Source organism: Bubalus kerabau, unplaced genomic scaffold (genome assembly GCF_029407905.1).
Source record: "Bubalus kerabau isolate K-KA32 ecotype Philippines breed swamp buffalo unplaced genomic scaffold, PCC_UOA_SB_1v2 scaffold_50, whole genome shotgun sequence".
Classification (NCBI taxonomy): Eukaryota; Metazoa; Chordata; class Mammalia; order Artiodactyla; family Bovidae; genus Bubalus; species Bubalus kerabau.
Genome location: NW_026577904.1, coordinates 2,163,451 through 2,191,149, shown reverse-complemented (window position 1 = coordinate 2,191,149; position 27,699 = coordinate 2,163,451). Strand labels below are relative to the sequence as shown.

Genomic DNA, 27,699 nt, shown 5'->3' with positions numbered 1-27,699 from the left:
AGGCAAAGTGATGGCATTCCTTGAGCAATGCACACCTTCTGGAGGCTGCACAATCAAATGGAGAATGGGGGTGGGGTCTGCTTAGGGGCAGGTGACTGATGTCTAGTCTGCCTTAGGCTTTCTGAAGGATGGAAATCACCTTTATTAAGATGCTATGTGCCATGTCTTGTGCTGGGTAGTACATTATGTTATGTAGTCCAGTGAGGTGTAAGTAGCATCATTTATGTTACATTTGAGCAAACTGACGCTCAAAGAGTTTTAGGTAACTCATCCAATTAAGAGGCAGAATAGGATCCTTCTGGTTCTCTCTCCCAGCACCACAAGTGGTTCACTCACTTGAATGGACATGGTGACGCACTCACTATGTCTCCGAAAGACAAGTGGATGGGCATTTTAAAAGATTTGGTTAAATTCTTCTCTTTATTTTTCTACAACAGGGCTCCACTAATTGACTTCTGTAACTGGTTATTTAAGCAGGTTATTTAAGGAAATATTAAGCAGGTTTATTGAGCAAATATCAGGAAAACATTCATAGCTGGGCACGAGACACTTTGAACTCAATTTTTCATTGCTGATCACTCTTTTTTGGAAAGCATTCCTTTGACTGGGGCTGTTGGTAGTTAAAATTCATCTTTGGGTTACCTGAGTAAGGTGTCACACACACACACAAAAATGGCCCCCTGTAATCTTACCACATTTTCTGCAATTAATGATTACTTCTCAAGGACCCTGAGGGCAAGAAGTCATCCTTGGAGCTGACTGAGGTGTGTGGCCTCCCAGAGGAGAGTTCCAGAGGTTGACTGATAAGCACTGTCAGGCAGAATGTTTCATGAATGGCGATTCTTTTCAAGAGAGAAAATTGGGCATGACTGGGTACTCAGAAAGCCAAACAGGTAACTGAACAGAGGAAGGAAACTTACTACAAATGCTGCTTGATTTGAATATTAAATAATTTTGGCCTTTCAAATGAGATCTGAAACCAGAATCCACTGATAAAACTTCACGTTAGGAAACCTGTATAACTATAGGTAAAGTGCCTCATGACACAGGGCAAAGGGAACAGAGAGCACTCTCTGGGGGAATACTGTCACAGGGAGAGTCAATCCTGCGTCTGATCACGCCTCTAGGTTTAACTACTGGTTTGCAGAATATGGGGAAGAAGAACATGTTAACACCACAAGGATGCAATTAGCCTGCTTCAGAATGAGGGGAATGCTATATAACAAATGATTCAGTTTCTCTCTTTCAGCCTCTGCCATGAACATGCTGCTGAGTGTAAGTGGTGAAAATCAGGCTAAATAAGCTAAATTACTACTAGTGAAAATCTCTCTTCTACATTAGTTTCAGACAAGAAGACACTTAGGAAGAGTTCTCTCAAAGGGTGGGCCTTTGGCCATATCTCCGGGATCCGTGAGGACAACCAACACGCGTGTCTACCACCCACAAAGCCAAAACAGCTCTTTGGAGCTGCTCTTGAGGATGTATGTGATAATGACACCCTGCCCACCCCAATTCTGGTAGGTCTTATTTTGGTTTCTCTAACCTTCCTGAGAAGGAGAGTTCTGAGAGATCAAGTGTTCTCTTCCAAATCTACTCCCAAATGAAGAAGTCTGGCTTTGTCAGATAAGATTCATAACATGACTTCAATAAATAAGATCTGATTTAGGTACTGCAGAGTCAGAAGGCAACTACAAGATGAAAAGATACTCTCATCCATTCCGCTGATTCCAACAAAGACCCATCTATACCAGCTCAGACCAGTTAACATGGACTCTGTAAGTTAAGACAGTTAGAGAAGGTGAGGTTGAGAAAAAGAAGGAGAGCAGTCCTTTACAGATCACCTTTATGAGGCGAGAATGGGCAGCAGTCAGATTAGTGAGCTGCTGCCCTTACCCAAGAAAAGAGAAGTATATAGAGACAGGTATATGAAAAGCTCCTGTCTTAAGGGGGCCTGGTCTTCTGCAAGGTTCTTCAGAGTAGTTATCGCTTAAACAGCTGCAGCAAGGAATTCTGGAGGTCAGCCAGAGGCTGGGACTGGCTGGGAGCTGGGCAAAATCAACCCAATGTCCATTTTTCCTTTGGGTGAGAGACTACTTGTTTTGCATAGAATGCTGGGGAGGTCCTGGAGGCGAGTTTGAACTCCAGGCTATTTTGAGCTGCGTAGCTTTCCTTCAGACTCTGTGTGTAAGAATCTCTGAGAGTCCACCTCGTCCTCATATGTCTTCTCGTCTCCTCCCTTAAAGTCCACACGAGTCTCAAGACTCCTTCAGCTGAGTCTACTCCCCCTTATGATGCAAAATGTCTCACACGGATTTGATATGCAACTCAAATATTTAAGCATAAAGTACGCATCCTCTGACAAAGATGAATCATTTGCTCCTGACAGAATGTGTCAAAAGAGAGCCAAAGAGTTTGGACTGTGCTATATCAAATTAGTGTATTGAACTGTAAGCATTAACTCTTGCTCACTGCCCACTATCTCGGAAGCACTAACTAGATGTAGGGAATTTTATGGTATATATGAAGAAATTTATCATACAGGCTACGTGCTAGCTACTACCTCAGACCTTGCGTCTTTCACAGAAAATTTAGGGGGTAGCCATGACTATCATCAGTGCCACTTCATAAATGAAAAACAAAAGAGCCTCACCCAAGTATGTGCTATGCCCAAAGTCGCACAGTGGATGACTGGCATAAGAGATTCCACATTTCTTGAAAAACCTGGCCCAATATCTGTTATCTCTCTAACTCTGCAGACAGCAGAGGAAATGAAAATACAAGAAAAGGAACTAGAAAGGCTGATGAGAGAAGAATGTCATCGGAGAAGGAGGAGAGGTGTATTGAGCCTGATTTTGAGGGGAGGGAATACAGGAAACAGGAATGAATGGGGTGGACAGTCCCTGGAAGGGGAATAAATGAATAGAGCATGACTATGGCAAAAAGATTTCCACACGTAGGGAAGAGCATCTATAATAGGGAATAATGAGAAAGGAGCGGTGAAGGAGGAGAGGGTGAATCTACAAAGGCCCTAAAGCAGAGACGTTTAACACAGTAAATTCACTGAAACGGAAAATCTGATTACACAAGTGTTTAAAATGTTTCAGTGTATGAATGTGAAATCGATTGTTGGGTTGAAAATATATTTAGAGACACTGAAGAAAAAATTTCAAATTGACTTCAGTGCTGTTCTAGAACTGTACCCTCATATACCACAGCTCTGTCAAAACAGGAGCAAGCTTGTGCTCTGGGCTTCTAGGCATGAAACGTCCCACAGTTTTCTTTTCTTTCCTTTCCTATAGGATATTCTTTCCTTTATCAATCAAAAAGGGCCATTCACACAAGGCATCTTCGGAAAATCAGCCAGTATAAAATCATGCAGAGCCCTAAAGAAGAGACTAAACTGTGGAGAAACAGTGAACTTGAAAGATGAACCAATTCTTGTCATAGCGTGGGTCTTAAAGGTAAGGAAAGTTTGAGCATTATCCACAAACGGTAAATCTGAAGCTATATGACTGATCCTTCATTATGAGTGCCCAAGAACCCTAATAGGCATAAGAGAGGAAGGATCTGAAAAGTGAAAAACACTTCACAAAGCCAAAACTGAAGGAAGGTACCTCAAATGTTATAAGCCCCATACATTAGATATTTTCCTTTTTCATTGCACATCTTGACTCCGGAACACTCCATGCAAAGGAATAACAATATATTTCAAAATACCCACTTACACATTGAGTGTTTACCAAAACAAGCTTCCTGCTTTGGATGACTTCCTCATCACCTTCCTAATGAAGGCCACATTTCCAAAAGAAAATTCCTATTAAGCTTTTGGAAACAGTTAACAGAAGTAACTTCCCAGGAAGCTCAGACAGTAAAGAATCCGCCTTCAATGCAGGAAACCTGGGTTCCATCCCTGGGTTGCAAGGATCCCCTGGAACAGGGACTGGCATACGACTCCAGTATTGTTGCCTGCAGAATCCCATGGACAGTGGAGTCTGTCAGGCTATTGTCCATGAGGTGGCACAGAATTGGACACGGCTGAAGGAACTTAGCATGGATGCAGGACAGATGTTTACTCACTACGGTAAACTCGTGTTTTTAGTGTGTGTGTGTGTGTGTGTGTATGTGTCTGTGTGTGTTAGTCTCCTAGTCGCAGCCGACTCTCTGTGATCCCATTGACTGTAGCCCAGCAGACTCCTCTGTCCATGGAATCCTCCAGGCAAGAATACTAGAGTGGGTTGCCATGCCCTCCTCCAGGGGATCTTCCTGCCAGGGATCGAACCTGCATCTCTTGCATCTCCTGCATTGGCAGGCAGGTTTTTTACCACTAGCACCACCTGGGAAGCCCATTTGGCTTACAATGAATCAAAAAACGCTTAGTGAGGCCACCAAAATCTCTGATCACTTCATCATCCTCCCTTCCCCTGTGTCACAATGCCTTTTACTTGAAAATTAGTGTAGGGATGACGCCACCGTTTGTTCCTCCTTTTATCTCCCTTACCATCTTTAATGGGCTTTGTTAACATTTGTAAGTTTAACCCACCACCCAAGCTTACAGTTACATGGTAACCAGTTTTACTACATGCCTAATCTTATAAATGTTATTTTTAAACTGAGTGCAACAATCAAAATCTGTTTGGAATTTTGCAAAACTCAATAGATTTATACAAAAAATAGACTGAGTTTGAAATTATACAGCTAAATCACAAGTGTGTAGCTAAATTTCTACCAGGGCGATAATACAACAGAAAAAAAAAATTAATTAATCCATCTTGCTACTTGTTAGCAGCTATGAACAAGATATTTTGATGTAGTAATAACTACAGAAAGGTTATTAAAATTATCTTAGAAACCAAATAACATATGGTGTTTCCTTGTCCCCTATTAATGTTCGATTGTATGATAATAGCAACAGTGCAGATATGATTTAGAGTTGACCCCTACTACACATGACCCATAATAATACACACTATTTATGCAAATAGCAAGTAGAGTGCTACCCTCTCAAAGGTGCACACTTGGAACTGATTTGATTTTTGAGCAAGTGTTACTAGGCTCTTGCCTGTTTCCATGCTATAAGCACAGACTAGTAAGAGGGTGGCTACTTATGGGTACAGGTCTTTGATAGTCCCACACTTTTCTCTTCCTAAAGTTGATTGATCTTGGTGGGGAATCAAACCTTGCAACTTTGGCCTTGAGAATACCATATGTCAAAGCAACCATGGAGTTGGTCTAAATCAGAAATGAATATATAGTCAGAACCACATTGAGTTTTTCATTAAACTGTCTATAAACAGTGGTCCAATAGCAAATACCCATGGCATATTCTGCATGAGTCATACCCTGGCTTAACCATACTCAGTCTCACCAATGGATTCTACAGCACAGGGTTCAGGAGAGAGAAGAGACACACTCCATGTGCATGTAGTTTGGCACACAAAGCATAGGCCCTGCTGCACACTCCCAGACTCCCAGAAGTCAAAGCCAGATGACATGGTTGAATGGCATCACCAACTCCATGCACATGAATTTGAACAAGACCCAGGTGTGGTGATGGACAGGAAAGCCTGGTGTGCAGATCACGGGGTCGCAAAGAGTAGGACTGGACTCAATGGCTGAACTGAAATGGAGTGCTTCCTCCTTCCAAATGTACTGCGGACACTCCATAAGAAGCTTAGTGAAACCCTGATGACCATCATTGGGTACTGTGTACCAATTACAAGAAAAAGTATGCGAGGACTGAGACTTTGTACATTATCTTCATACTCTGTGCTCAGTACTCAAGAGAGTGCCTGACACAAACAGCAGCTCAATAAATCCTGAAACAAGCGAACACTATCAGGATTACAATCATGATAGTTGCCTTAGAAACACTGCCTAAAGAAGATACTATTAAGAGAAGACAGGCTGTATATTAAGACCAGTGGAAGCAAGTTGTGCCTTTGAACCTGGCAAGGCAATGCAATCATTTCCCCTCAGTCTTGCACAACAGGTTACAACTTCATCTATTTTAATAGGCCCAATTCTACGATATTAAGACTTGATCATCAGGATAAAGTTTCCAGGCCTCCTCTTCGGAAGCTGACATTTGCATATTCTATCCCACAAGTGTCAGGTTCAAATGTATCTAAATTTTCAGTTTCCTCTTTGGGTGGATATATTCCATTCAAAAAGTTGTAAGGGTAACATGTAGTTCACCATTGGGGCTTTTGATTTATTTCTAATACCTGCTGATAAAAGCCTGTAGAACTGAACTTTTATATGGTTTTTTTTTTTTTTAAAGAGAAAGATTGAAGCTATTTCAATACTAGCTTTTTCCCAAACAGCACACATACTTCAGGTTTTCTCTTAATATGTGTATAAGAGCATGTAGGGGTGTAATTTTGTTTGTTTTATTTCAGAACTTCTCTTTCTTGAATCACGAGCAAGCATGTGTCTGAAGTAAACAAACAAAATGAGCATGTGCATTTCTTTTCAAGAAACTAATAGGATTTAGGATGAGTTATCACCAGACCTTGCCAGTTTGTACTAATGTGTTAACGTGTACACAAAGTATAAGTTCCAGGCGATAGAAGGAGTTATAGCTTCTTTGCTCACTGCAGCCCAGACTCTGCTTTTATGCTTCTAATTTTAGTTGGGGAAAATCCAACCAGTACTTCTGGGTGTGCAAGGCTGTGGAGAATGACAGCCAAGCTCTGTGTGAATCAGTCTGCGTGGCTGTGAAGTAATTGTGGACTGAATGAATTTTTCCACTAAATATTTTCTTTGCTATTTCTCCATTGAATTTATCCTAATATTAATATATACTTTTTGATCTATATAAGGATTTTCTTCGAAATATCCAAGGAAGCATATTTACAGACTGTCTCTATGATAAATGGCTTGATGTTATTGATCAAGGGAACAAGGAGGAGAAAATAACGTCAACCCAGAGGTAATGATGCAATAATTACTCAACTCTGAGAAAATACAACCAACATACTCTTAGGAAAATATTAGCTTATAGTTTACAGCTGTGTCCTCTAAAATAATGACCAGTATTACGGGGTTTCACTTGATCATGCCCATGGAAGCCAGTTTGAAGAGAGATGCATGCCTTATTGGTGACACTGTAATTGCTGTTTTTCTCCTAATCTTATTAACATGGAATGCTTGACCATTTTACACCTTCTGAACACATGAAAGTGTTGGAGATGAATCCACTGGTCTAAAATGAGATGATAAAGAACCAATCCGCCAGTGGTATGATCTTAAATACAAACACATAACTAAACAGAATAGGTCTTACCTGGTTCAGGAATTAATTTCAGTGGAATATTTTTGTATGCATTCATGCCTGGGAACTGTGAGAATGGACTGTGTACATGGTATAAAAAGAAGTAATTTGTTCTCTGTATTCCCACTTACTAAGCAAAATGACTCGCTTATTTATAAGTGTTTTTTCTCTCCTTAGGCTTCTAAACCAGCTGCCGAGAGCCAATGTAGTTTTTCTGCGATATCTTTTTGCAGTTTTACACAATATTGAGCAACATTCCTCATCCAATCAGATGACAGCTTATAATTTATCAGTGTGTATAACACCAAGCCTTCTTTGTCTGCCTAATTCTGGCAGCTCAGAAAACCTCACCAAACAGGTAATGAGATCTCTCATTTTTATGCCTTGCAGAGCAGAGTCCCCATCTTAAACCTGAAGTCTGCAGTAGTAACTCTGATGAACCAGTTTTTAAAGTGCACATTTTAATTACACTGCCTTGGAGTGGCAGAGTCCTACTCTGGTTGGGCATGGGAAGGTGTATTATAACTGAGAACAGTTGACTCACTTCCCCTTTGCCACCCAAGAGATTAAACGATAGAGAGGTAAGAGTAGGATGATATGATAGAAAAAACGTGGCTTTGCAATCGGAGAGCTAAGGTTCAACTCTGAGTCTAATCCCTGAGGTTGTGCAAGCCTCCAGACTATGATTTCATCATTACCCAATGATGACAACACCCAATACATCTGGTCACTGTCGGCACATCTTGGCGGCCTGGGCAATATGAGCACCTGAGGCTCCACACATACTGGCCGCACTCTGCCAGCTGTGGCTCATTCAGGAAAATACTTGGCTGCTATTGTGTCTCTGCCTTAGGATGAAGAAGCTAGTAAAATATTTCAGAATATCCTAACAGAGCCACAACATGCCTAATAAGATCACAGCTCTTCTCCAAGCTCCCCCGGAAAGCAAATGTGAGGCAAGGGAATGTGCTAAGACAGACAGACATGTTTTCTCTCCAGATGCTTTCTTTCCTCACAAATCCCCCTGGCCCACACAGAAACATCTGCTACCCAAGTTTCAGACATTTCTTCACTGAAGTGAAATTCACAATTGGTGTTGTATTTGATACTTTATAAATTTTAATAATGAGATATATAAAATCTATCTCAATAAAACTAGAAATAATTTTATTAAAAATAAATAAAACTTAATAAGAGAATATACATTTTTGTTCCAAATATCCTATGTGGGCTACTTAAAAATCATCCTAGTTTTAAGCATGTTAACCATCATTACAAAATTTTAGTTATTAAACCAGGCTACATAGTAAAACTTTAGCCCACTGACTCAAAGAATTTTAAAATTTGAGCCCATACTACTCTTCAAAGTATCAGTTATGTCTTAGAAAAAGCTGATGTATATATAATATATTTATAAATTTTTTAGTGAAGTCTGAATTTTTCTCAGAATTCTTTTACATTTTTGGTTAGAGCCAAGATTCATGCATGAAATGTGATTTACTATTACACCATATAGTAATACCCCGTTTTTTGCCCCTTTGTGTTACAGATTTCTTTCATACAATTTCTCATTGAAAACTGTCTCAAGATATTTGGAGAAGATATCACTTCTCTCTTCGGAGAGACCTCAGTGAGTTCTGATAACAGTGATATCACTGATATTACCGATAACAGTGAGAAGGTTGCAGGTACGTGAATAATGTAACTGGCTTTGATGCCAAAGACAGCAAGGCTGCCAGGCGTCAATGGGAGATCCTAGAGCCCAAAGCACATTCTAAGGGCAGTAATTTCCATCTGCTCCAAGACATGGGAAGTTTCCCACTTGTGAGAGCAAAGCAAGGATAAGACTGTTCTGATTTCAAGAAGTAACTAGTACAGCTTTAGGAGACATCACGATTCATTGAGTTCAGTTCAGTTGCTCAGTCGTGTCTGACTCTTTGGGACCCCAAGGACTACAGTGACCCCAAGTCCTTGGGGTCAAGGACTGCAGCGCGCCAGGCCTCCCTGTCCATCACCAACTCCCAGAGCTTACTCAAACTCATGTCCTTTGAATTGGTGATGCCATCCAACCATCTCATCCTCTCTCGTCCCCTTCTCCTCCTGCCTTCAATCTTTCCCGGCATCAGGGTCTTTTCCACTGAGTCAGTTCTTTACATCAGGCGACCAAAGCATTGGAGTTTCAGCTTCAGCATCAGTTCGATGGCTGTATTGGGGGTGGCTTTTCTGTATTCTGGCAACTTTTGGTTCTTTTTCATTGTGGAGGTTCCTCACTGTGGGTGGGGTTGTGTGAGTGGCTTGTCAAGGTTTCCTGCTTAGGGAAGCTTGCGTCCCTGTTCTGGTGGGTGGAGCTGGACTTCTCTCCGGAGTGCAATGAAGTGTCCTGTAGGGAGTTTTGAGATGTCTACGGGTTTGGTGTGAATTTGGTCAGCCTGTATATTGAAGCTCAGGGCTATGTTCCTGCGTTGTTCGAGAATTTGCATTGTATGTCTTGCTCTGGAACTTGTTGGCTCTTGGGTGGTGCTTGGTTTCAGTGTAGGTATGGATGCTTATGGATGAGCTCTTATCCATTAATGTTCCCTGGAGTCAGGAGTTCTCTGGTGTTCTCAGGTTTTGAACTTAAGCTTCCTGTCTCTGGTTTTCAGTCTTATTCTTAGAGTAGCCTCAAGACTTCTCTATCTGTACAGCACCGATGAGAAAGCATCTAGGTTAATGATGAAAAGCTTCTCCACAGTGAGGGACACCCAGAGAGGTTCACCAAGTTAGATGGAGAAGAGAATACGGTGGAGGGAGATAGAGTTGGCCAGGAGAAGAAGAGGGGGAATCCAAAGGGGAGAGAGCAAGCTAGCCAGTAATCAATTCCCTATGTGGTCTCCACAGTCTGGACCCATCACAGAGGCTCATGCAGTTACACAGAGAAGAGAAGGAAGAAGTAGACAGAGGTGACCAAGACAAGAAAAGAGGGAATCAAAAGGAGAGAGACAGATCCAGCCAGTAATCAGTTCCCAAAGTGTTCTCCATAGCCCGGAATACACAAAGAGATTCACAGAGTGGGTAGGGAAGAAAAGGGTGAGGGTGGAGATAGAGGCGACCTGGTGGAGAAAAAGGAGAGTCAAAAGGGGGAGAGAGCAATCAAGGCAGTGGTCAAACTCCCAAGTAAAAATTGTTTGTGAAATTGGGTTCTTAAACGTACAAAATTGATAACAAATACCAAAAAGCACACATTAAAAGTCTACAGTAAAGGTTAGAGTCTCCCAAATACAGTATTAAAAAAAAAAAAAAAAAAAACAAAGTCACAAAAAAATGATAAAATATATGTATGAAGTTTGCTTTAAAAATAGGGTCTTTTTTTTTGGAAAGGTAATAGTAGGTTATACAAGTTAAAATTAAAGAAGTAATAGAGGACTTAAAAATTAAAAAAAATTTTTTTAAATGATAATAGTAAAAATATATCTAGGAATTTCTCTGGAGTTGTTGTGGGCAGTGTGGGGTTTGTTCAGTTTCAGATAGTTCCGTGATCCAGCTTATACTTCTCAAGATCTCTAGGCCCCTTCCAAAGTCGTCAGTGCTAACTACAAGGTTTTAATCTGTCGCACCTGTCTTTTCCAGAGCGGATCCCTCTGTTTATTTTAACTTCTTCTGTTTGCTGGTCTTTTCAGGGTCTAATTTCTGCCCTGACTCATGGGGGCGAAGGTGGTCACTTATTTAGGCTCACTTATTCAGTGGTGCTATGGGGACGGAGAAGCACTGCAAACAAATATCCCTGGCGTGTGCTCACAGTGTCCTGGCCGCACTGGGTTTGCCCCCGCTCACGGTGTGTGTTCTTTCCCAGTCTACACTGCTCAGGTTCCAGGTCGCTCTGCCTGCAACTGTCTGAGGCGGGCCCTGGGTTGCATACACTGCCCAGGTCTAAGCCGCTCAGGTTCAGGTTCTGAGGTACTCCACAAAGGCGCAGACTCTGTCGGGCCTGGCTTTTGTGCCTTTCCCAAGTCCGAGCAGCTCAGGCGACCAGGTGCTTAGCGAGCACAGTGCCCCCCAAGTGTGGTATGTCTTATCACCTCGCCCATCCCAGCCGCTCGATTTCCTGGGTGGCAGCAGGCCTGCCCATCTTAGGTGGGCCTTGTGTCTCTTCTGGGGAGCTGATCTCTGGCTGCGACCATCCCAGCGGATGTCAATCGCCCAGAATCCCAACAAGTCTTGGTTAGCAAATGGGAGCCTACTTGCAGTTTTGTAGAGGATGCCTCTTTGGGGCTGAGATTGCCCCTTTCAGGCTCTGGCTGCCCCCGCCTGCCTCCCTGTCTCTGGTGGGAGATGAGTCAGTGCACAGCCAGCTAGCTCTGCTCTGGTGTTCTCTCAGTCCTCTGCTCTGTGAGTGGGCCAGGAAGTGCCTTAGATTAGGGCTTTTCACAGGATAGTTTTTTTTCTCTCTCTCTGGCTATCCCACAATTTGGGTTGCTATCTCACATTAGCTCCCTCAGATTGCCCTCAGGGCACTCAGGCCTGGTCCTTACCCTAAGCAATGCAGCCCGCACCTCCCTGTTCAGGCCCCCCGCTTGCTGGTGGCAATTGTGAGTGTCTGGACTAGTTCCCTGCTGGAAGTTGATGTTAGTCACATAGTCTATGGGGTTTCTTTCTTTCTTTTTCCTCCCCGTTATGTTACCCTCTGAGATTCCAAAACTCCCCACTGACCTGCCAATGAGAGTGTTTCCCAGTGTTTCGAAACTTCTCCTCTTTTAAGACTCCCATCCCAGGACAGATCTCTGTCTCTACCTCATTTGTCTCTCTTTTTCTCTTTTATATTTTGCCCTACCTCCTTTTGAAGAAAATGGGCTGCCTTTCTGGGAGGACCTGATGTCCTCTTCCAGCATTCAGAAGTTGTTTTGTGGAATTTGCTCAGCATTCACTGTTCTTTCGATGAATTTGTGGGGAGAAAGTGGTCTTTCTGTTCTATTCCTCCGCTGCCTTAGGACCGCCCCTGAGACTTGAACTCTGGATTCTACCTCCACAGCAAGCTCTCGTTCCATTCTGCTTCAGACCTAGGTTGCAAACGGAACTGGACTGAATGTTTATATGTCTGTTTGTTTTTAAGTCTTTCCTCTTGCAATTATCCCTGCTAGCATTCCAGTATTGTCCCATTGACATTTCTTTCTCTGAATAAAATGTCTTACTAATTTAGCAAGTACTGGGGCCAGAATAGAATTTCTACTTAAAGTATTTATATTCTTATCATTGTTATTTTATACCCACAAAGTTACAAAATTTCATTTTTTAACATTCAAACCCTAATTTGAGCATGAGGAAAAACACTAACCTAAATCTTGCCAGGATTCTTTAAGAAAGATGAGGTTGTAAAGTTAACCTGTTTAACAGTCCCTGGCAACCCACTCCAGTATTATTATCCAGCAATTCCCACGGACAGGAGCATGACGGCTGTAGTCCATGGGGTCGCAAGAGTGGGACATGACTGAACAACCAAGCACCATACTTTTCGTGGCTATAGTATATAGTTTTATTGGTCACAGAGCCCACGAGAACTCTAACACCAAACAATGTACATTACGAAAGGGCCATTTAGGCCTGAAAATAAAAGCGTAGGCCTTAATGTCTATATTGCTTTCCATCTAAGGTTATAGGCTAGCTGGCCATATAGCTTTGTACCAACTGATAGAGCTTTCTTCCTAAGCGTATTCTTAATTAAAACTGAACAATGAATGAATACATTTGAAATACATGAATACCTGTGGGTACTGTAGAAATAAAAGAATCAGGTTAAGAGTAGGGAAACCAGGGTGCATAAAGCAACTCAACCCATATAAACCTGTATCTTTTTAACATTTGTACATATTAATTAGGAGAATCTCTTCCTGAATTTAAGAATGCATTTGCTTTCTTCATTCTCTCCTTTGAAAATGATGGTAGTATGAATGTCAGGGCAGGAAGAGCCTAAGGCAAAGTGATGGCATTCCTTGAGCAATGCACACCTTCTGGAGGCTGCACAATCAAATGGAGAATGGGGGTGGGGTCTGCTTAGGGGGAGGTGACTGATGTCTAGGCTTCCTTAGGCCTTCTGAAGGAGGGAAATTACCTTTATTAAGGCTGCTATGTGCCATGTCTTGTGCTGGGAAGTACATTATATTATGTAGTCCAGTGAGGTGTAGTAGCGTCATTTATGTTACATTTGAGCAAACTGATGCTCAAAGAGTTTTAGGTAACTCATCCAATTAAGAGGCAGAATAGGAGCCTTCTGGTTCTCTCACCCAGCTCCACAAGTGGTTCACTCACTTGAATGGACATGGTGACGCACTCACTATGTCTCCGAAAGACAAGTGGACGGGCATTTTAAAAGATTTGGTTAAATTCTTCTGTTTATTTCTCTACATCTGGGCTCCTCTAATTGACTTCTGTAGCTAGTTATTTAAGCAGGTTATTTAAGGAAATATTAAGCAGGTTTATTGAGCAAATATCAGGAAAGCATTCATAGCTGGGCACGAGACACTTTGAACTCAATTTTTCATTGCTGATCACTCTTTTTTGGAAAGCATTCCTTTGACTGGGGCTGTTGGTAGGTAAAATTCATCTTTGGGTTAGATGAGTCAGGTGACACAGAAAAATGGCCACCTGTAATCTTACCATATTTTCGGCAATTAGTGCCTACTTCTCAAGGACTCTGAGGGCAGGAAGTCTTCCTTTGAGGTGACTGAGGTGTGTGGCCTCCCAGAGGAGAGGTCCAGAGGCTGACTGATAAGCACTGTCAGGCAGGATGTCTCATGAAAGGGGATTCTTTTTAAGGGAGAAAATTGGGCGTGACTGGGTACTCAGAAAGCCAAACAGGTAACTGAACAGAGCAAGGAAACTTCCTACAAATGCGGCTTAATTTGAATATTAAATAATTTTGGCCTTTCAAATGAGATCTGAAACCAGAATCCACTGATAACACTTCACATTAGGAAACCTGTATAACTATAGGTTAAGTGCCTCATGACACAGGGCAAAGGGAATAGAGAGCACTGTCTGGGGAAATACTGTCACAGGAAGAGTCAACCGTGAGTCTGATCACGCCTCTAGGTTTAACTACTGCTTTGCAGAATATGGTGAAGAAGAACATGTTAACACCAGAAGAATGCAATTAGCCTGCTTCAGAATGAGGGGAATGCTATATAACAAATGGTTCAGTTTCTCTCTTTCAGCCTCTGCCATGAACATGCTGCTGAATGTAAGTGGTGGAAATCAGGCTAAATAATCTAAACTACTACTAGTGAAAATCTCTCTTCTACATTAGTTTCAGACAAGAAGACACTTAGGAAGAGTTCTCTCAAAAAGTGGGCCTTTGGCCATACCTTCAACACCTGCGAGGACAACCAACACGTGTCTCTACCACCCACAAAGCCAAAACAGCTCTTGGAGCTGCTCTTGAGGATGTATGTGATCATGACACCCTGCCCACCCCAATTCTGGTAGGTCTTATTTTGGTTTCTGTAACCTTCCTGAGAAGGGGAGTTCTGAGAGATCAAGTGTTCTCTTCCAATTCTACTCCCAAATGAAGAAGTCTGGCTTTGTCCGATAAGATTCATAACATTACTTCAAAGAATAAGATCTGATTTAGGTACTGCAGAGTCAGAAGGCAACTACAAGATGAAAAGATACTCTCATCCATTCTGCTGATTTCAACAAAGACCCATCTATACCAGCTCAAACCAGTTAACTTGGACTCTGTAAGTTAAGGCAGTTAGAGAAGGCGAGGTTGAGAAAAAGAAGGAGAGCAGTCCTTTACAGATCACCTTTATGAGGTGAGAAGGGGCAGCAGTCAGATTAGTGAGCTGCTGAAGGAAATGGCAACCCACTCCAGTACTCTCGCCTGGAAAATCCCATGGGCAGAGGAGCCTGGTAGGCTGCAGTCCATGGGGTCGCTAAGAGTCGGACACGACTGAGTGACTTCCCTTTCACTTTTCACTTTCATGCACTGGAGAAGGAAATGGCAACCCATTCCAGTTTTCTTGCCTGGAGAATCCCAGGGATGGGGGAGCCTGGTGGGCTGCCATCTATGGGGTCACACAGAGTCAGACATGACTGGAGCGACTTAGCAGCAGCAGAAGCCCTTACCCAAGAAAAGATTAAGTATATAGAGGCACATATGTGGAAAGCTCCTGTCTTAACGGGGCCTGTTCGTCTGCAAGGTTGTTCAGAGTAGTTATCTCTTAAACAGCTGGGGCAAGGAATTTTGGAGATTGGCCAGAGGCTGGGACTGGCTGGGAGCTGGGTGTAATCAACCCAATGTCCTTTTTTCCTTCGGGTGAGAGAGTACTTGTTCTGCATAGAATGGTGGGGAGGTCCTGGAGGCGAGTTTGAACTCCATGCTGTTTTGAGCCGTATACCTTTCCTTCAGACTCTGTGTGTTAGAATCTCTGAGAGTCCACCTCATCCTCAAATGTCTCCTCGTCTCCTCTCTTGAAGTCAACACTAGTTCCAAGTCTCCTTCAGCTGAGTCTACTCCCCCTTATGATGCAAAATGTCTCACACGGATTTGATATGTAACTCAAGTGTTTAAGCATAAAGTACGCATCCTCTGACAAAGATGAATCATGTGCTCCTGACAGAATGTGTCAAAAGAGAGTCACAGAGTTTGGACTGTGCTATATCAAATTAGTGTATTGAACTGTAAGCATTAACTCTTGTTCACTGTCCACTATCTCTGCAAGCACTACACTAGATGCAGGGAATTTTATGGTATATATGAAGAAATTTATCATATTAGCTACGTGCTAGCTACTACCCCAGACCTTGCGTCTTTCACAGAACATTTAGGCGGTAGCCATGACTATCATCACCCCCACTTCACAAATGAAAATCAAAAGAGCCTCACCCAAGTATGTGCTATGCCCAAAGTCACACAGTGGATGATTGGCATACAGATTCCACATTCCTTGAAAAACCTGGCTCCAATATCTGTTATCTCTCTAACTCTGCAGATAGCAGAGGACATGAAAATACAGGAAAAGGAACTAGAAAGGCTGATGAGAGAGGAATGTCATCGGAGAAGGAGGAGAGGCGTATTCAGCTTCATTTTGAGGGGAGGGAATACAGGAAACAGGACTGAATGGGGTGGACAGTCCCTGGAAGGGGAATAAACAAAACGAGAATGAATATGGGAAAAAGATTTCCACACGTAGGGAAGAGCATCTATAATAGGGAACAATGAGAAAGGAGTGGTGAAGGAGGAGAGGGTGAATCTACAAAGGCCTCAAAGCAGAGACATTTAACACAGTAAATTCATAGAAACGGAAAATCTGATTACACAAGTGTTTAAATTCTTTCAATGTATGAATGTCAAATCGCTTCTTGGGTCGAAAATATATTTAGAGACACTGAAGAAAAAATTTCAAATTGACTTCGGTGCTGTTCTAGAACTGTACCCTCATATACCACAGCTCTGTCAAAACAGGAGCAAGCTTGTGCTCTGGGCTTCTAGACATGAAACGTCCCAAAGTTTTCTTTTCTTTCCTTCCCTATAGGATATGCTTTCCTTTATCAATCAAAAAGGGCCATTCACAGAAGGCATCTTCAGAAAATCAGCCAGTATAAAATCATGCAGAGCCTTAAAGAACAAACTAAACTGTGGAGAAACAGTGAACTTGAATGATGAACCAGTTCTTGTGATATCGTCGGTCTTAAAGGTAAGGAACGTTTGAGCATTATCCACACACGGTAAATCTGAAGCTATATGACTGGTCCTTCATTATGAGTGCCCAAGAAACCTAATAGGCATAAGAGAGGAAGGGTCTGAAAAGTGAAAAACACTTCACAAAGCCAAAACTGAAGGAAGGTACCTCAAATGTTATAAGCCCCATACATTAGATATTTTCCTTTTTCATTGCACATCTTGACTCCGGAACACTCCATGCAATAGAATAACAATATATTTCAAAATACCCACTTACACATTGAGTGTTTACCAAAACAAGCTTCCTGCTTTGGATGACTTCCTCATCACCTTCCTAATGAAGGCCACATTTCCAAAAGAAAATTCATATTAAGCTTTTGGAAACAGTTAACAGAAGCAACTTCCCAGGTGGCTCAGACAGTAAAGAATCCGCCTTCAATGCAGGAAACCTGGGTTCCATCCCTGGGTTGCAAGGATCCCCTGGAACAGGGACTGGCATACGACTCCAGTATTCTTGCCTGGAGAATCCCATGGACATGGAGTCTGGCAGGCTATAGTCCATGAGGTGGCACAGAACTGGACACGGCTGAAGCAACTTATCATGGAGGCAGGACAGATGTTTACTCACTATGGTAAACTCGTGTGTTTAGTGTGTGTGTGTGTGTGTGAGTGTGTCTGTGTGTGTTATTCTCCTAGTCGCAGCCGACTCTCTGTGATTCCATTGACTGTAGCCCAGCAGAGTCCTCTGTCCATGGAATCCTCCAGGCAAGAATACTAGAGTGGGTTGCCATGCCCTTCTCCAGGGGATCTTCCTGCCAGGGATCGAACCTGCATCTCTTGCATCTCCTGCATTGGCAGGCAGGTTTTTTTTACCACTAGCACCACCTGGGAAGCCCATTTGGCTTACAATGAATCAAAAAACGCTTAGTGAGGCCACCAAAATCTCTGATCAGTTCATCATCCTCCCTTCCCCTGTGTCTCAATGCCTTTTACTTGAAAATTAGTGTAGGGATGACTCCACCATTTGTTCCTCCTTTTATCTCCCTTACCATCTTTAATAGGCTTTGTTAACATTTGTAAGTTTAGCCCACCAGCCAAGGTTACAGTTACACGGTAACCAGTTTTACTACGTGCCTAATCTTATAAATCTTATTATTAAAGCGAGTGCAACAATCAAAATCTGTTTGGAATTTGGCAAAAGTCAATAGATTTATATAAAAAATAGACTGAATTTGAAATGATACAGCTAAATCACAAGTGTGTAGTTAATTTTCTACCAGGGCGATAATACAACAGAAAGAAAAAAATTAATCAATCCATCTTGGTGCTTGTTAGCAGCTATGAACAAAAATATATTCATGTAGTAATTACTACAGACAGGTTATTAAAATTATCTTAGAAACCAAATAACATATGGTGTTTCCTTGTCCCCTATTAATGTTCGATTGTATGATAATAGCAACAGTGCAGATATGATTTAGAGTTGACCCCTACTACACTGGACCCATAATAATACACACTAGGTATGCAAATAGCAAGTAGAGTGCTACCCTCTCAAAGGTGCACACTTGGAACTAATTTGATTTTTGAGCAAGTGTTTCTAGGCTCTTGCCTGTTTCCATGCTATAAGCACAGACTAGTAAGAACCGGGTGGCTACTTATGGGTACAGGTCTTAGACAGTCCCAAAGTTTTTTCTTCCTAAAGTTGATTGATCTTGGTGGGGAATCAAACCTTGCAACTTTGGCCTTGAGAATACCATATGTCAAAGCAACCATGGAGTTGGTCTAAATCAGAAATGAATATATAGTCAGAACCACTTTGAGTTTTTCATTAAATTGTCTATAAACAGAGGTCCAATAGCAAATACCCATGGCATATTCTGCATGAGTCATACCCTGGCTTAACCATACTCAGTCTCACCAATCGATTCTACAGCGCAGGGTTCAGGAGAGAGAAGAGACACACTCCAAGTGCATGTGGTTTGGTACACAAGGCAAGGGCCCTACCACACACTCCCAGACTCCCAGAAGCCAAAGCCGATGACATGGTTGAATGGCATCAACAACTCCATGCACATGAATTTGAACAAGACCCAGGTGTTGGTGATGGACAGGAAAGCCTGGTGTGCAGTCCATGGGGTCACAAAGAGTAGGACGGGACTGAATGGCTGAACTGAAATGGAGTGCTTCCTCCTTCCAAATGTACTGCGGACACTCCCTAAGTAGCCTAGTGAAACCCTGATGACCATGATTGGGTACTGTATACCAATTAGAAGAAAAAGTATGAGAGGCCTCAGTCTTTGTACATTATCTTCATACTCTGTCCTCAGTACTCAAGAGTGCCTGACACAAACAGCAGCTCAATAAGTCCTGAGACAAGTGAACACTATCAGGATTACAATCATGATAGATGGCTTAGAAACACTGCCTAAAGAAGATACTATTAAGAGAAGTCAGGCTGTATATTAAGACCAGTGGAAGCAAGTTGTGCCTTTGAAACTGGCAAGGCAATGCAATCATTTCCTCTCAGTCTTGCACAACAGGTTACAACTTCATCTATTTTAATAGGCCCCATTCTACGATAGGAAGCCTTGATCATCAGGATAAAGTTTCCAGGCCTCCTCTTCGGAAGCTGACATTTGTATATTCTCTCCCACAGGTGTCAAGTTGCAATGTATCTAAATTTTCAGTTTCCTCTTTGGGTGGATATATTCCATTCAAAGTGTTGTAAGGGTAACATGTAGTTTACCCTTGGGGCTTTTGATTTATTTCTAACACCTGCTGCTTAAAAGTCTGTAGAACTGAACTTTTATATGATTTTTTCTTTTTTTTTAATTTTATTTTATTTTTTAAACTTTACATAATTGTATTAGTTTTGCCAAATATCAAAATCAATCCGCCACAGGTACACATGTGTTCCCCATCCTGAACCCTCCTCCCTCCTCCCTCCCCGTTCCATCCCTCTGAGTCGTCCCAGTGCACCAGCCCCAAGCATCCAGTATCGTGTATCGAACCTGGCAGCTCAACTCCAGAAAAATAAATGACCCAATCAAAAAATGGGCCAAAGAACTAAATAGACATTTCTCCAAAGAAGACATACAGATGGCTAACAAACACATGAAAAGATGCTCAACATCACTCATTATCAGAGAAATGCAAATCAAAACCACTATGAGGTACCATTTCACACCAGTCAGAATGGCTGTGATCCAAAAGTCTACAAGTAATAAATGCTGGAGAGGGTGTGGAGAAAAGGGAACCCTCTTACACTGTTGGTGGGAATGCAAACTAGTACAGCCACTATGGAGAACAGTGTGGAGATTCCTTAAAAAACTGGAAATAGACAAGCCTTATGATCCAGCAATCCCACTGCTGGGCATACACACTGAGAAAACCAGAAGGGAAAGAGACACGAGTACCCCAATGTTCATCGCAGCACTGTTTATAATAGCCAGGACATGGAAGCAGCCTAGATGTCCATCAGCAGATGAATGGATAAGAAAGCTGTGGTACATATACACAATGGAGTATTATTCAGCCATTAAAAAGAATACATTTGAATCAGTTCTAATGAGGTGGATGAAACTGGAGCCTATTATACAGAGTGAAGTAAGCCAGAAAGAAAAACACCAATACAGTATACTAACGCATATATATGGAATTTAGAAAGATGGTAACAATAACCCTGTGTACGAGACAGCAAAAGAGACACTGATGTATAGAACAGTCTTATGGACTCTGTGGGAGAGGGAGAGGGTGGGAAGATTTGGGAGAATGGCATTGAAACATGTAAAATATCATGTATGAAATGAGATGCCAGTCCAGGTTCGATGCACGATACTGGATGCTTGGGGCTGGTGCACTGGGACGACCCAGAGGGATGGAATGGGGAGGGAGGAGGGAGGAGGGTTCAGGATGGGGAACACATGTATACCTGTGGCGGATTCATTTTGATATTTGGCAAATCTAATACAGTTATGTAAAGTTTAAAAATAAAATAAAATTAAAAAAAAAAAAGAAGAGAGAGAGGAAGAAAAAAAAAAAAAAGATATTTGGAGAAGATATCACTTCTCTCTTTGGAGAGATCTCAGTGAGTTCTGATAACAGTGATATCACTGATATCATTGATAACAGTGAGAAGGTTGCAGGTACGTGAATAATGTAACTGGCTTTGATGCCAAAGACAGAAAGGCTGCCAGGGGTCAATGGGAGATCCTAGAGCCCAAAGCACATTCTAAGGGCAGTAATTTCCATCTGCTCCAAGACATGGGCAGTTTCCCACTTGTGAGATCAAAGAAAGGATAAGACTGTTCTGATTTCAGGAAGCTACTAGTAAGCTTTAGGAGACATCATGGTTCAGTTCTGTTCAGTTGCTCTGTCGTGTCTGACTCTTTGTGACCCCAAGGACTACAGTTACCCCAAGTCCTTGGGGTCGAGGACTGCAGCGCGCCAGGCCTCCCTGTGCATCACCAACTCCCGGAGCTTACTCAAACTCATGTCCATCGAATCGGTGATGCCATCCAACCATCTCACCCTCTCGTCCCCTTCTCCTCCTGCCCTCAATCTTTCCCAGCATCAGGGTCTTTTCCAATGAGTCCGTTCTTCACATCAGGTGGCAAATCATTGGCATTTCAGCCTCAACATCAGTCCTTCCAATGAATATTCAGGACTGATCTCCTTTAGGATGGACTGGTTGGATCTCCTTGCAGTCCAAAGGACTCTCAAGAGTCTTCTCCAATACCACAGTTCAAAACGAACCGCCCAGTATGTTATCACATTTGGAAATTTTTAAAATAAAACTTGAAATGCAACTCATATATAAAAGATGTGCTCTGGCTTAACCTAGGTTGATGGGCCCAGAGCACTGCCTGGTTTATTCCCCTCTCCTTCCTTTTTCTGGGCAGTGGTCCCTGAGGCACTGCAGGTTTCTAGTGCCTTTGAATTAGGTTGAAAAAAAAAAAAACCAGCATCATTGAGGAAAAAAAGGACTAATGTCAGAAAAACTTTCCAGACTATCAACTCTTGTACCACTGTTTACCAGTTGCGTTAACTTTGGCCAATTGTTCTAGCTCAGTTTCAGTTTCTTCATCTCTAAAATGTGAATAAAAATATCTAAATCTTAGGATTGCTGTAAAGATTAAATAAGATAATTGATGTAAAACAAATCTGTAAAGAAGCAATTAATAGGGCTAGTAGAAGTTCTCATGAGATTAGAGTTAGTACTACTTGAGCCTAGCAACAGTGGAAACAGTGCCAGACTTTATTTTGGGGGGCTCCAAAATCACTGCAGATGGTGACTGCAGCCATAAAATTAAAAGATGCTTACTCCTTGGAAGAAAAGTTATGACCAACCTAGATAGCATATTGAAAAGCAGAGACATTACTTTGCCAACAAAGGTCCGTCTAGTCAAGGCTATAGTTTTTCCAGTGGTCATGTATGGATGTGAGAGTTGGACTGTGAAGAAAGCCGAGAGCTGAAGAATTGATGCTTTTGAGCTGTGGTGTTGGAGAAGACTCTTGAGAGTCCCTTGGACTGCAAGGAGATCCAACCAGGCTATTCTGAAGGAGATCACCCCTGGAATTTCTTTGGAAGGAATGACGCTAAAGCTGAAATTCCAGTACTTTGGCCACCTCATGCGAAGAGTTGACTCATTGGAAAAGACCCTGATGCTGGGAGGGATTGGGGGAAAGAGGAGAAGGGGACGACAGAGGATGAGATGGCTGGATGGCATCACTGACTCGATGGATGTGAGTCTGAGTGAACTCCGGGAGTTGGTGATGGACAGGGAGGCCTGGCATGCTGCGATTCACGGGGTTGCAAAGATTCAGACACGACTGAGCGACTGAACTGAACTGAACTGAACTGAATATCTGAAAACATGTTCAAACTAAGTTAACTGTTTGCTTTCATTTCATCAGTGACAAAAGAACAATCTCTTGAATCCAAGCCAGTGAGAATGACAGTTTTTTACAAAAAGGGACAACTGCAGTATGATGCCATGACCTCATCAAGGATGGGTCCATCCACTGACCTGTCTACAGTATTCTAAGGCCCCGAAGATTACAGTCCCCATAATCACACTTTATCCTTGCTTTTTCTTTATCCTATAATAAATCTCTCACTCAAGAACACTTTTTACAAAATATTTGCATAATTTTGTTGAGTTTGAATTAAATGCTCAGATCTTATCCAGAAATAAATGAATTTCCTGGCACAAGAATGAACATGAGGCACTTCAACCAAGAAAACTACTTTGGATCATTCAATGAAAAATAAGACCTTTCAAGGTCCCAGCTTATACCATTTCAGTTTTTCTTGATCCCATATATCCGTATTTGAGAAAATATTCCCCCCAAAGTATTTCTTCTTTCATTCCTACCATATTATTTTTTGTACTGTATTGTCCATTTTTATATTGATGCAATAAAAATAGGTTAGAGAACCATTTCATTTGCTTATGATTCAGTTTAACACTTTGGAGAGGCTCAACTGGCAGTTTGGGTCTCAACTAAGATCACTTATGAACTTTTAAGCACTTGGCAGCTCAACCTGGAGTAAGCTACATGTCTGCTGTTTGAAGTTGGCTCTGGGTTGATCCCCACGTCTTCAACAAGGAAACCGGCCTACTTCATATGGTGGAAGAAGAGTTCCCAACAGCAAGAGAGGCTTTTCAAGAGTCACCGTAGAAAAGGGCTCCACAGAAGACTACAAAGACAATGAGTTATTCATTATTTACTGAGGAAAGTAAGGGAGTTCCAGAAAAACATCTATAGTCAGCTTCACTGACTATGCTAAAGCCTTTGACTGTATGTATGCATGGTGCTCAGTTGTCGGTCGTGTCCAACTCTTTGCAACGCTATGGACTGTAGCCCACCAGCTCCTCTGTTCATGGGATTTTCCAGGCAAGAATACTGGAGTAGGTTGCCATTTCCTCCTCCAGGGGAATCTTCCTGATCCAGGGATCAAATCCATGTTTCCTGAGACTCCTGTGTTGGAGGTGGTACCTTTACCTGCTGAGCTGTCAAGGAAGTCCTTTGACCATGTGGATCACAACAAACTGTGAAAAATGATTAAAGAGATGGGAGTACCAGACCACCTTACTTGCCTCCTGGGAAACCTGTATGCCGGTCAAGAAGCAACACTTAGAATCGAACATGGAACAGAGGACTGGCTCATGATTTAGAAAGGTTGTATATCATCACTCTGCTTATTTAATTGATATGCAGAGTATATCATGCGAAGTGCTATGCTGGAGGAATCAAGTTGGAATCAAGATTTCTGGGAGAATTATCAACCTCAGATATACAGATGATACCGCTCTAATGGCAGAAAGTGAAGACAAACTAGAGTCTCTTGAAAAGGGTGAAAGAGGAGAATGAAAAAGCTGGTTTGAAACTAACCATTAGAAAAACTAAGGGACAGCTAGATCATTTCCTCAGAGGATAAAAAATTACAGAAGCATAAGAGAAACAGAGAGCATTTTATGGCTTATGCGTTTTGAAAACTTAGTTTCCTAGGAAACAACAACAACACATGGCAGAGGGTAAAGATCTAGGTGGAAACCTCATGGGAAAAGCCTTAAATCATTAGGTGTATGGAACACATGCCACATTTCATAAATAGAAACCAAGGGGAATTAGGAAGCCCCCAGAGAACAATTAAATAACATGTCTAAGAAAGATGGGGCATCGTACATTCATACAGAATTTCTTGTACCTCAACATGGAACAGATCAGTGAAGTTATTCCCATCAACATGAGAATTACCGTATGGAAGGAACAAAGAGAACCACTGGATTTGAGTAACACATGTCTCAGTAATAATGGTACAGGCCAATCACCTGGGACAAGAGAGCAAGTAGGACCTTTCAGCAGATGTCCAGCATACACAGATGACACAGTGGATAAATGTCATGCCTCATTCCACAATCACCTAACTCCTTAGCACTAGAAGACCCCAGAACATGATACATTCATGGAGAAAATGGAAAGACCTTGAATTTATGCCAATCTGGGAACAAAGGATTACACTAGGAATGTACCATTTAAAACTATACAACAGTACATATCTTAATATATTACAGTTTGTAGACTGAGATTGATACCAATATATATAGAATACTTGATCCATGCATTGTTTCCATAGCAAGGGTTCCAGGGTCAAATCGGTTTGGGAAATGCTAGATTTTCCTACCGGAAATCAAAATGCCCATTAACATATTAATGTCTTAGAGAAGACTCACAGTAAAGAAACTCAGTATTTTCCACATCTGACCTGAGAGGTCGTTTTGGAGGAACCCTATTAATGAACGATCCTAGGAACATACATATATCAACACTGCTCTTAGTTTATCTTCTTAGGTCACAGAAGATCCTCTACAATGCAACCTGCTCCAGTAATCCATTTTTTCTTCACTATCTCTCAGTGTAGATCCTTTTCTTTAGCTGGGTCAGACACTTCACTGTTTCCTGAACAAGATACATGCATATCTCTAAGTATAATTATCAACTCCTCTTTGTCTCTAAATATACACAAACTAGATAGCTACTTGGGTTCTACTCGCTCAGAAATTTCACAAGAGACATCTGTGACCATTCCAGCTCAAATTAATTGCTCTTTTATAATGCATAAACATTTGACCCCATTAGATATTGGCTCCTATGCTGCTATGCACCATCAGGAATTACACTGGTATTTTTATACATAGCTCAACAATCCAAATTCCTCTGGTAAATGATTATTCGTTGTGTTAATTTTATATTACTTTTAATGCCTGGGTAAATGTCTACTAAAAAAAGGTATAAATGAACTTTTGAATTTTTCTAAGAGTACAGAAATTACATTGACTGGTAATGACTGCAAATTTTAAAACCGAAGAGGTAGAAAACAGCACAAATGGAATTTCAGTGAGTAGCAGTAAGACATAAGTTTTAGATATGACTTTACAGTCTTTACTGTTCACAAGTTCTGGTAGTCACTGTTTTTATTCATCTAGCAAAAATGGGATATCGGTGTGATATATTTGGGAATAATCGCATGCTTGTATAAATTTTCTTTTGAGTAGAAACAATTCCATAACAAAAAGGGGTAAAAACATGGCTGGGCAGTGTATCTGTGAGTTTTTAGGCCAAGAAAGATACACAAAAGTCTCTCAAATCTGAAGAGGAGAAATAACAGGAGATAAAGAAAAGCTGAAAACAGTCTGTCAACTGTAACTCACAGAGGAGATTCTTGCCATGTGGAAATGACAAATAAAGGTTAGCTTCCCCCTAGGATACTCACCAAGAAAATCAAGTTATTAATTTTAGAAAAGACTCTAGGAACTGATAAACTATACAAGGACCCACTTGTCTAATGTAGAATGAATAAAAGACGATTTGATTTTCTGATATTAGTCTTTACTATAGCTAGTAAGATCTGTGTAATCATCAGACAGTTTTCACTTAGTGATGTAATTAAGGTTAACTTTTTTGAAAAGCAAAGCAAAGATACTAAGGATGAAAATATTGATTGATTCCAGAAAGAGAGCTATTGAAAGGCTTTAAGAGGAAACTAATTATCTTTATGGTGATTAAAAATTATGATATATTGACTAGAATATGAATGTAATATATATATTCCATTTTTATTTCACTGCATTAGCTATATCTCAAATAATTATTTTTATTTTTTAGTATTTTAGTTTTTCAATCATTCAGTTAATACATGTTATAATTTTGTGAATTATTCTTTAATCCATACATTGGTTATGCTTTTCTTTTTTTTCAGGTTCCCATACTGAAGGATTTTCATTACTATTTGTAACAGCTAATTTCTAATTTTAATAGAATAGTGACTAGATAATATGTGAATGATTGTGATTCTTTGTGACTGCAAGTATATAGTAAATTTTAAACTTTTAAATGTTGCATGCATGCTTTAGAAGAGTATGTATTCTCTGTTGGGTTCTCTTTTGGGTACAAAGATATATATATATATATTTAAAATCATGCTATATATGTTACTCTGAAGAAGGACATGGCAACCCACTCCTGTACTCTTGCCTGAAAAATCCCATGGATGGAGGGGCCTGGTAGGCTACAGTCCATGAGATCGCGAAGTCAGACACGACCAAGCGACTTCACTTTCACTTTTCACTTGCATGCATTGGAGAAGGAAATGGCAACCCACTCCAGTGTTCTTGCCTGGAGAATCCCAGGGACAGAGGAGCCTGGTGGGCTGCCATCCATGGCGTCGCACAGAGTCGGACACGACTGAAGCGACTTAGCAGCAGCATATGTGTTACTCAAATCCTCTTTGTATATTCTCCAAATTAGTAGTTTCTAAGAGAGGTGTTAAACTCTCCCATTATGATATTAAGTTTGTCAATTTTATTTTGTAATTCTGAGTTTTTATAGCTGTTTGTTTTGGAGGGGGGTTACAGTCTACATCTATATTAAGCATACACAAAGTTATAATTTTATACTCTTCATAAATATTCTTTATTAATGTTAATGCATCTGCTTTATATTCTATTTTGAATAATATTTTTATTTCAGCTCTTCTTTTGGTCCATATATGCCTAGAATATCTCTTTTGCTTTTTCTCTTTTGAAATTTTCTTTTCAGGGTGGGTGTGCACAGATTTGGTGGTGTGCGTGTTTTTGTGTCAGTGTCTCCTATAAACACCATATAACTGTTTTTTTTTTTAATATCTAAGCTAGTAATTTTATTTTTAATTTAACCAGAGTCATGTAATCTATTTACATTTGTTGTCACTACAATGTATTTT

General features: G+C 41.2%; 1 protein-coding gene across 1 annotated transcript; it reads left to right on the top strand.

Annotated features, from left to right (window-relative positions):
* Positions 1-865: 865 nt before the first annotated feature.
* LOC129640858 (rho GTPase-activating protein 20-like) lies at positions 866-23,395 on the top strand. The gene is made up of 7 exons (XM_055565845.1): positions 866-893; positions 1,250-1,275; positions 3,300-3,461; positions 6,822-6,931; positions 7,451-7,631; positions 8,823-8,961; positions 22,848-23,395. Exons 1-7 carry the CDS (start codon positions 866-868, stop codon positions 22,976-22,978), a joined length of 777 nt encoding a protein of 258 aa, XP_055421820.1. The 3' UTR covers positions 22,979-23,395.
* Positions 23,396-27,699: the final 4,304 nt, after the last annotated feature.